Source organism: Oratosquilla oratoria, chromosome 25 (assembly GCF_046742065.1).
Source record: "Oratosquilla oratoria isolate Oo_2021 chromosome 25, ASM4674206v1, whole genome shotgun sequence".
Classification (NCBI taxonomy): Eukaryota; Metazoa; Arthropoda; class Malacostraca; order Stomatopoda; family Squillidae; genus Oratosquilla; species Oratosquilla oratoria.
In genome coordinates this window covers 19,728,887-19,740,273 of record NC_134801.1, presented here as the reverse complement: position 1 = coordinate 19,740,273, position 11,387 = coordinate 19,728,887, and the positions used below count along the sequence as shown (strand labels likewise).

General features: G+C 32.4%; 1 protein-coding gene across 2 annotated transcripts in view; it reads left to right on the top strand.

Moving 5' to 3' along the window:
• Arl2 (ADP ribosylation factor-like 2) overlaps positions 1-11,387 on the top strand; it is a 31,554-nt gene that overhangs the window by 1,299 nt on the left and 18,868 nt on the right. The window contains exon 2 of one of the 2 annotated variants that reach the window (XM_076208467.1): positions 7,280-7,389. In XM_076208467.1, coding sequence (XP_076064582.1) covers positions 7,325-7,389 — 65 coding nt within the window. In that variant the 5' untranslated portion in view covers positions 7,280-7,324. Of the gene's footprint in view, positions 1-7,278; positions 7,390-11,387 lie in introns of both variants that reach the window. The other variant, XM_076208466.1, reaches the window with a different exon arrangement.

The window sequence follows — 11,387 nt, the reverse complement described above, 5'->3', positions numbered from 1 at the left end:
TCTATTACACTAATAACACAACAGTAAGAAACTTAAAAGAGTGTAGTTTGATCCATACCACCAGTGATCATAGATGGCAGGCTGGACGAATCGTAGCTGGGGTCGGTAATTTTGCAGAGGATAAAAACGTAACTTCTCTTTGATCATATTACATGGAAATCACACATTTTAAAGAAAATAGTTCAAATAATGCAACCATATATATATATAGAAGTGTGCATTTGTGCAAAAACCGTCCTTGTTTGGGTTTTGTTCGGTTTGTTCGGCAATTAGTGAGACCCTAGGATTAGAGGGGGAAATATATATATATATATATATATATATATATATATATATATATATATATATATATATATATATATATATATATATATATATATATATATATATATATATATATATAAATAAATGAGAAAACTTCTAGATGGAAAAAATGTTACGATTGGAGTTCCTCAGGTTTCTGTTCTTGGGCCACTTCTACTCATAGTATATATAAATGATATAGACTACAGACTGAAATCTGTTGTCTCCAAATTTGCTGATGATACAAAACTGTGTAGAATGGCAAATGATCACTTAAAGTTAAACCAATTAGATATTCAAGAAGATTTATATAAACTACAGCAATGGTCTGAAAAGTGGCTAATGAAATTTAACACAAGTAAATGCAAGGTTATGCACATAGGTAAAAATAACAGTAAGTACAATTACAAGTTATTTGGAAATTTGTTAACAAAAGTGGATAGTGAACATAAGAAAAGGATCTCGGCATAACTATCAGGGTCAGATGTACACCATCATTCATATCACAACATTTCTCACCAGAAACACATAAGTCATATCAAATTCTATGGTTGGGCGAAACTATAAATTATCCATATATATATATATACCGGTACGGGTATATATATATATATATATATATATATATATATATATATATATATATATATATATATATATATATATATATATATATATATATATATATATATGGTATTATTTTAGTTGTGCACACCACAATATAGCATTAGAAAATTTAATATTAATTTTGTAAATTATAATATGTGAATGTAATTTGTGATTTTCTTAGCAGAAATAAATAACTAAAAGCCTTGTTACAAGCAAATCTACTAATGAACAAAGCTGCTAGGATACAGTCCAGATGCCATGTTATCATCTGTCCAGTCACAGTCATTTAGACAATGGCTTTCATGTTATTGACTGGGTGTTCTCCAAATCCAGGTGGCATTAACAAGCACTGTTACAAAGACAATAGGGCTTCCTTGGACTTTTTGAGAGAACATGGGGTTCTGCCTTCGTCTGTTAATTGCCCCAGGTACAGTAATAATCAGGCCATCAGCATCTGTGATGACGACGACCCAGATGATCTTTAGAATTTGAGGTACCAAATTACTAATTATAGATTAGGTTATGTAAGTTAGGTTAGGTTAGAGTAGACAAATTTATCATCCTTTCATTTCTTCGACCTTGGCATCTATCAATACAAACATGGAGAAGACGGGGAGAAATCCCATCTGGCTGCATCAAAATGTCATTCACACATACTCCCTCACCCCCCATCCCCCAATCTCATACTTGGTCTCCCCCGCATGTTCACTCCTTCGACCTCTGCCTTCCACACTTCTTTTAATTTTCTTATTTCATTCTTCCCATGTGTATAAACCACCCCAATACTCTTTTATCAACCCCAGTTCCCAACTCCCTTTCTATCCCCACTCTCCTCCTCACCTCCTTGTTTCTCGCTCAATCCATCCTAGTAACCCCTACCATACTTCTCAGATATTTCATCTCAAACACATTTAAACTCTTCCTCTCTTATATTCCATGTTTCTACCCCACATATATATATATATATATATATATATATATATATATATATATATATATATATATATATATATATATATATATATATATATATATATATATATATATATATATATATATATATATATATATATGTATATGTATATACTGAGTAGGAAACACAGTAGTCAGTCTGAGTTTATTCCTGACTAGTTTTTTGCAGGTATGCTTTGTTCCTTTGAAAAAAGCATACCTGCAAATCTAGTGTATACATATATATATATATATATGTATTTACCTAGTTGTATTTTACGGGAAGGGGAGCTATGCTCGTGGTGTCCCGTCTTCATATCTCATTTTATCTAAACTATTTTTAAATTCATGTATTGTTTTTGCACACACTACTTTCTCATCTAGCTTGTTCCAACTGTCTATTACTCTGTGAGGAAAGCTGTTCTTTTTCAGATCTCTTCTATAGCTGTCTTTCTTGATTTTCTTTCCGTGTCCTCTTGTATTTCTATCATCCCATTTTATTAGATCCTCTCTATCAATAATTTCCATGCCTTTCATGATTCTGTAAATAGCTATCAAATCTCCTCTCTCTCTTTGCTCTAGTGTCTGTAGCTTAAGTTTTGCTAGTCTCTCTTCATATGATAGTTTTGAGAGTGTTGGTGCCAATTTTGTAATTGATCTTTGTATTCTTTCAAGTTTTTATATACATTTTTTTGTACTTGGTGACCACATCGTTGCTGCATATTCCAATCTTGGTCTTATCAGAGTGATTAGTATTTTCTTCACCATTTCTTCATCCAGGTATGTAAGTGCCACTTTGATTGTTCTTATTAAATTATAAGTTTCACCAAAAATCTTATTTATTTGTTTCTCAGGTGACATATTATTCATAACAATGACTCCCAGGTCCTTCTCATTTTCAACTTTTTTTATTCTTTCTTCTCCCAAATTATATGATCCTTTTATTCTGTTTTTGCTTTTTTCAAATTCCATTATGCTACACTTTTTAGTATTGAACTACATCTCCCACTTCCTACTCCATTCCTGTACTTTATTTAGATCACTCTGTAGTGATTCACAATCTTCTTCTGTGTTCACTTTTTTTAATAGTTTTGCATTATCTGCAAAGAAGCTCATATAACTTTCAATTTCTTCATCCATATCATTAATATATATATATAACAAACATTATTGGGGCCAAAACTGTTCCTTGTGGAACACCACTTATTATTTCATCCCAATTTGAGTGTTTGTCTCTTATCACTACTCTCATTTTTCTTTCTTGCAAAAAGTCTTCCATCCATTTGAGCAGTTTGCCCTGTATTCCTCCTTTGGTTTCTAATTTCTTAAGCAACTTCTTATGTGGTACTTTATCAAAAGCTTTTTTTAGGTCTAGAAATGCACAATCAGCCCATCCATCTCTTTCTTGTATTATATCTATTAGCCTTGAATAGAAACATATTAAATTGGTGATGCATGATCGTCTTTGTCTGAATCCAAATTGTCTTGGATTTAGCACATTCTTTTTTTCTAAATATTTTACCCATCTACTTTTGACAATTCTTTCACAAATTTTTGCTATTGTACTTGTTAGAGAGACTGGTCTATAGTTGGTAGGGTCTTCTTTATTTCCCCCTTTATATATAAGTACTATATTTGCTTTTTTCCAATCTTCTGGAACTTTTCCTTCTTTCAAGGAACTGTTTATTATGCTATGTATTTTGTCGGCCAGTTCATTCCTGCATTTTTTCATAATCCAGTTTGCTATTTCATCTGGTGCATGCGATTTTCTGACATCAAGATTACTCAAGTGTTTCAATATTTCATTCTTTGTTACTTCTATTTCTTTCATAGGGGGGACTTTCTCTTTCCATTCGATCTCTTCAGGTTGTATATTCTTCCTTGTAAACACTGATTTAAAATGCTTGTTCATAATTTCCGCCATTCTATTTCCTCTGTGTATTCAACTTCTTGTCTTAATTTCTCCAAATCTTGTTTGTTTTTCAGTTTGTTATTTACAGATCTGTAAAATAATTTTGGTTGATCTTTACATTTTTCTATGACATCTTTTTCATATTGTCTCCTTTCCTCTCTGCATGCTTGTACATATTCATTTCTATAACAAGTATATATTTTCCATTTTTCAGGTCTTTTGTATTTCTTCCATTTGGTCCAAGCTTTATCTATTTTGTCTTTTAACTCCCTACAACTTTTGTTGTACCAGCACTTTACATATTCTTTTTCTTGTTTTTGTCTTGGGACATACTTTTCCACTCCTTTTTTATAAATTTTTGTCAAAATATTCCATTTGTCTCCCACTGTTGTTTCTTCTTTGTATATTCCTTCCCAGTTTTCTTTTTGAAAGAATTCTCGTATTCTATCAAAGTTTTTTTTTTTATACATTCTTCCTTTTCTATATTGTTAATTTCTTTTCATGTATTTTTCCTCATTTAGTTCCAGTTCAATCAAGATGTGGGCACTTTTACTTATTGGTGTTTTAAATTCAATCTTTTCCACTATTCTAGGTTCAGATGTGATTATTAAGTCTAGTCTTGATGGTTCTTCTTCATTTCTATACCTAGTGTTCTCCTGTATCCACTGTGTCATTGTATAATCAATAATCATCTCGAGTAGAACATTTCCCCATGAGCCGTCTCCACCCTTTACTGTCATCTCTTCCCAGCAGACTTCTTTGCAATTAAAGTCGCCCATCATAACTATTCTTCCTACATCTTCCATTATCTTATTTAATGTTATCCTTGTGTCTTCTAACATATGTGTGTGTATGTATGTGTACATACATATAACCTTATACACAAACATGTATTTTTGCTTTTTTCTGTTTAGTTTTTGAAAATATCTTATTGTATGAAACTTATTTTCAGTACAAAAGCTTGGTAAATTTAAAGAAGTGTAGACGTTAATAATATAGCAATAGAAAATTCAATATTGATTTTGTAAATTATAATATATTAACATAAAAAAAAATTCCCGGCAGAAATCAGTAATAAAAAACTTTGCTTAAAACAATACTGAACAGAGCCATGATGAGTGATTCCAGATGCCATGTTTGTTTTGAAAGATGCGGAAGTCAAAGTAATTAAAATATCAATTGTTCTGGTCTAGCCTAATCGAACCTAACCTACATTTAGTAATGTAGTGTAGTGGTATGTTACTACACGATAGTGAAGGAGCTCATCTGTGAGAGATGGAATTAAGAAAACTCGAATTCTCTCGAGACTTTATTGCAAGTACAATGTGAGTCTAGATGACCTAAGCCGCTGTCTTATCTGTGGAACACATAATTCATATTTAGGAGCACCGTGTGTAAATTAGTTCATAAATTACAATTTTTACATTACAGAATATTACTACAGATATTTATAGATATTTATATATTGTTATGAGAGACATAATAATGTTAATTAAGGTATGTTTACATAAAATAATTTCCAACGAGGTGACAATTATTAATACAGGAAATTAATTATGGTGTGCATATATCTTTAGAAAATGATTTCTTGAAGGCATGACCTTGCTACAGCAGTACCTATAATGCTAGAGGTTATCATGGTCATTGTTGTTGTTGTCATTCCCTAGACTGTCTGTCTGAGCAGTCCCATAATGGTCATTGTTGTCAAGGATGGTGACAGCTGGTTTTGGTATCTAATCGGAGTAGGAGTGTAGAGTTTTTTTTCATTGCTTCAAGAACAGCATGAAATGATATATTTTGAATTACAAAATGAATATTTGATATATTGATATATCACTTAGGTGTGTACAAGGTAGCCATAACCATCATCAAACTGACATTGACAGGACTGGACAAATGACACAAACATGGCCTCTCAAACCTATCATTGCAGCTGTGTTCAGTAGTGTATTTGCTTTTAGCAATTTTTTTCATTGATTTCTGCCAAGAAAAACATATATTACATTGACATCTTTAATTTATCAAATTAATATTTAATTTTGTATTGATATATTGCATATGTGTGAATATCCTTGATAATACCAAAAGCTTTACAAAAAAAAACAACACTAATTACTGAAATTATATGAAATACTTACCTTCATCTCCTCACTGTTGTTTATCATATCTACCACCTCATAGTCCCTTCAGTGCCTAAGTCTTGTTCAATCCTCTTTCTTTCAAAGCAGGAAAAGAATGTGATACTGTATGCATTTTGCATATGGAACTGTGCATGCACATATATTTTAAGAATCCAATATTGGCTGGCTGTATAAAGATATTCTTATTGTTTTTCTAACTTGTAAACATTTTGGCTACATTTTATATTTTTAATGTTTTCTGTACATTTTATGATTTTAATCTAGTTTAGGTTAGCTTAAATTTGGTTAGGTTTTAAGGTTAAAGTTTCATTTAGTGGAGTGGTTATCAAAACCATTCTGAAATTCTAATTGAGAAACTAAATTTTCTGTCTCTTTCGATTATGCCAATGTGGGTGTCATGAGATGCTAGTGGGTATACAAAGATGCCAGGGTAGGCATCTTGATTATATTTATTTTGTAGTTGTAGCTGACTTCTTTGAACTGGCTTGATCATGTTTTCTGTGTTTTTTATACATCCGATGCTGCACACGAGAATTTGACTCATATTGGAGAGGTTAAGTAGAAAGAATGACAAAAAGTCTAGCAGGTATTATAAACTACACAATATTATACTCTAGCCAGGGGAATTTATTCAGCAGATTGAAACTTTCTGTAGCATCACTAAATTGTGACAATTTTATTTAATCCACTTCACAGCAGCACAGTGGATTCCAGTTATAAGGCTGCAAATGTTATATGAGCATGGAGAAGACTGAAACTGAATAAAGATTACTTTATTCAACTGAAGGAACCATCCCATACTCTAATAGCTTGAAAATATACACAAAACAGTCAATTTTGTATTTAGAAAGTGTGATGTTTTCAATGTAATATAATTTATGCATATTACAATATCTGGGTTGTTGTTGTTGATACATTCAACTAGTTGACAATACATTTATAGTAACCAATAGGGGTGATAGAGGGTAGAGAATTCTAGATGATATCACTGAAATCAGCCAGTCATCAATTTCCCATAAATTCATGCCACTAAGTTGGTTAAAATTTTACTTTTTGGTGTATTCAAAGTTTGGTTCAAAATCAGTTTAAGAATAGATTGTATTAGAGGAAGATGGTGGGACAACACCTTACAAATTACTTTGTTCAATATACCTAGTGAGGTGAATTTCAGGAAATTCAAATGAAACTTGAATGTTATTCTGGGCACTATCAAATAATTTTATTCAGCTTAGGGGAACATTATGCCTTAGAGGGGTTATTAGGAAATGTTAATATATGTGAAGAATTTAAGGAGCTTAAAATTATAAATTGTATGAACATTTTATTACTAAAATTTAATCTCCTTTATTGTACTCTCTACAGATAAGTATCCAAAGATCATTCATTCTTTTGAACCATCACCAAAGAAATGGGTTTGCATAGCATCCTAAAGAAGCTGAAGCAAAAGGAACATGAAGTACGTTTACTGATGTTGTATCCTTTTATTTATCAGTCCCAAGAAGTACTTAATTTCCAAATATAGTATTTTATGAATTTATATTATGATGTTACACAAAATACATACATACATATTATATATATATATATATATATATATATATATATATATATATATATATATATACACACACACACACACACACGTAAAATACAACTAGGTAAATACAACTAGGTAAATACACGCACATTTCATCCCCTTTTGTGCTCCCCCTTCACTTTAGTTGATAGGCCCTGTGCCTCCAAAATTCCAACTTAGTCAAGCTCTAGACTTAGTTCAATTTGATATTAGATATAGCACATCATCTAGTTTCACTATTATTGTATATATAGGAGGGGGGAATTAAAAGGGGCTTATTTGTCCATGATTTTCTTCATGAATTCTTCTACACTTGCCCTCTAAGTATCACTTAAGGAATTCCCAGAGCAACTGCAAGCTAGGTCCCAGTTCAGTTTTCCAGTGACATAATGATTTCTTTAGTCCAATGATCTTTAACTTTATATTTAAGATTCTCCCCAAAGGGTGTGGTCTTATAATTATGAATCAATTGAATTTTCCCCTTCATCCTTTCTCTAATCAGATTCATGGTTATAAATCTGTATGCAATATTGTTTACTTAAGCAATCTCAAATCTCTGCAGAACTCATATAGGTTACACAATTCTGTGTCAGCAAAGTGCCTCCGGTCAATGTTTATAAATATAAAGGTGAGAGCGAACTTATGCAACTCACCTATGAACTGTGCTATTTACAAATACCCGACTCATAGAAATGCAACCCTCGTCTTCTACCCCTCTTTCTACCTTTTCTCTACCAGCCTCTTACAGGGCTTGGCAGATACCACTTGGTCATCCCAACCAATTATTTTCAACTAGCCTCATACAGGGAGTCAACTATTTCTGCATAAACTGACTAAACAAGGTTAAAAAGAAATATCCTCCAATGGATGTCATAAACTTAATGATAACCCAAAATATGCAACTACTCCAACATGTACAAACATAACACCAAATACCTTATCCTTAAAACATCCTATTCAAATTATGAAAACAAAACATATCAACATATCTATAACAGTATCAGAAATTTGTTTGCAAAACTCACAACTACCAAGGTCTGAAGGTACCATTATTTCCTATAACAAAATCAGGAAAAAGTGTCAAATAGTATTTGATGTTCTTCTCCTTCTGATTACAATACTTGAAGTCAGAGCAGCAACAACTAAGGAGGAAAACAAAAACAATTAAGAAAATTACATTATTAGAAAAGTTGTTTGTGTTAGATCTCAATGGAGGATGTTTTCTTATTTTTAAAGATGGTGAGTTGTTTATCTGTGAGGTATGTTACATAGGTTATGTGCACAGTATTAAGGGTGTTAGCAATAGTGGAGAGTGTGCCTGCATGTATTTCATAGTTTCACACTTGTCAGAACTGAGATAGTACATTCAACTGACTTCAATCTAGGACATAAATTTGGACAAATAATTGAAATTCTGGTCTTGTTTGTGAAAAATAGAAAATTTAGCTTGGTTTTATAAATACCTTTTTGTCATGAAGTTGTAGTAAACAATTGACACATACTAATAAAGCTTCACAAGAATTTTTCAATGCTTCATGGAGCACAAAATCATCTTATAATACTTAATGGTGAGGTTTTACATTGGCATGGCTCCAGGTCTTCGTGACTGACCAAGGCTCCAGGTTGCATAGATTTCCAATTCCAGGCATGCACCATGCATAACAATATTATAAATCCAGTTTTATCTGTAAAAATTGTTTGGGTTAATATACAGTTCACACATAATACTGATAACATGTTCCTGATACTCATCAAAACTCAAAGTTCCCCCAATAGAGCTTATACACTGTGTTTCTTCTCCCTCGAAAGAAAGTTGTTGTTTTGCAATCCTTGGTGTTGCAATCATCATCATTATCAAGTTCTATCCTAGTCCTTTTTAAATCATCTACATGTCAAACAAAAATTTTACCTAGTTGTATTGTACGGGAAAGGAGCTATGCTTGTGGTGACCCGTCTTTGTATCTCTCAGCATCAAGTTTTTTCTTAAAATCTTGAATAGTGTTTGCACATGCTGTTTCTTTGTCTAATTTGTTCCAAGTATCTATCACTCTATGTGGGAAGCTTTTTTTTTCAGATCTCTTCTGTAACTATCTTTTTTTAGTTTCTTTTCGTGTCCTCTTGTTTTTCCATACTCCCATTTCAATAAGTCATTCTTATCTAAGATTTCCATCCCCTTCATAATTCTATAGATAGTAAGTCTCCTCTTTCCCTTCTTTGTTGCAGAGTTAGTAATTCTAATTTGGACAGTCTTTGTTCATATGTCATTTTGGAAAGAGTTGATGCCAGTTTTGTTGTTCTTTGTATTCTTTCTAACTTCTTTATATTCTTTTTGGTACTGGTTGTCCATAGTGGTGCTGTGTACTCGAGTTTTGGTCTTATTAGTGTAGTTATTATTATTTTTTTTTTTTATCATTTCCTCGTCCAAATAGGCAAATGCCACTTTTATTGACCTCAATAAAATATAGGTTTCTTTGATTATTTTATTAATATGCTTATCCGGTGTCATGTCTGCTGATCATCACTCCGAGTTTACTTTTTTTACCTCTTCTTCACCAATTTTATAATCTTTTGATATTCTGTTTTTTACTTTTTCCAAATTCCATTACACTACATTTCTTGATATTGAATTTCACCTCCCACTTTTGAGTCCATTTCCAGATCTTGTCCAAGCTTGTTATGAGTTGCAATCCTCCATTTTTACTTTCTTTAGTATTTTTGTGTTGTCTGCAAAGAAATTCATATAACATTCTGCTCCTTCATGTCATTTATGTATATAGCAAACATGATCAGGGCCAGTACTGATCCCAACAGGACACCACTTATCGTTTCTCTCTATTTTGAGAATTTGTCTCTAATTACTACTCTCATTTTCCTCCCAGTCAGGAAGTCTTTCATCCATTCCAATAATTTTCCTCTGATGCCACCTATTGATTCTATTTTCCTTATTAGTTTATTGTGTGGTACCTTATCAAATGCCTTTTGTAGGTCCAGAAAGGCACAGTCTGCCCAACCATCTCTCTCATGTATTATGTCTATTAATCTTGAGTAGAAGCAGATCAAGTTTGTTGTACATGATCTTCCTTGTCTGAATCCAAATTGATTTGGATTCAGTATAGTTTTTTCTTCCAAATTTTTAACCCATCTATTTTTGATGACCTTTTTGCACGTTTTTGCTACTGTGCTTGTCAGGGAGACCAGTCTCTTCTCTTCTACTTTTATCTGTACCACAACCACACACATTTAGTAACCCAAACTTTAGGGTTCTGCTTGGAGTTTTCCCAGACCCTCTTATGGTTTGACCTCTCATGGGAGGAATACTGTATGTAGAGAACAGGATCCCTAATACCATCACTCTATCCCACTTTATCACCTTTTACAACTTGCATGGTTATCACTGTCATAATTTTTTTCAACAATTGCCACAGGGGATAAGAAAAGGTAGAATTATAGAAGCGGCAAAGGACAGTTTCAAGGTAACAACATAAAGGAGGGGCAATTGTAGTACAAATGTAACATCATTCCTGCATGAGTCTGTATGAGTAAAGATTTTGCTGCCTGTACTCCATTAAGGGGTTCTAGGTTCTACTAGTAGCACCTCAAAACATTAGCAGTGTGGGAAATTTGAATTTGTGCACATTCAGATTTTTTGTTGGGGGGAATCTAAATTTACCAGAAAACTGATAGGATTTTTGATGGCCAGCTGACTCAGCTCTGTCAGGGATGGTAATATCTCATCATGTTTACAATTACAGGTTGAATCTTTGTGTGGTTGTATGAAAGCCCGAGACCTTTTCTGTGGCTCTTAAGCAAATGATTTTGTCGTACAGGAGAATTATTTTATCTCTAATTATTATTATTATTATTATTATTATTATTATTATTTGTTTATTTATCT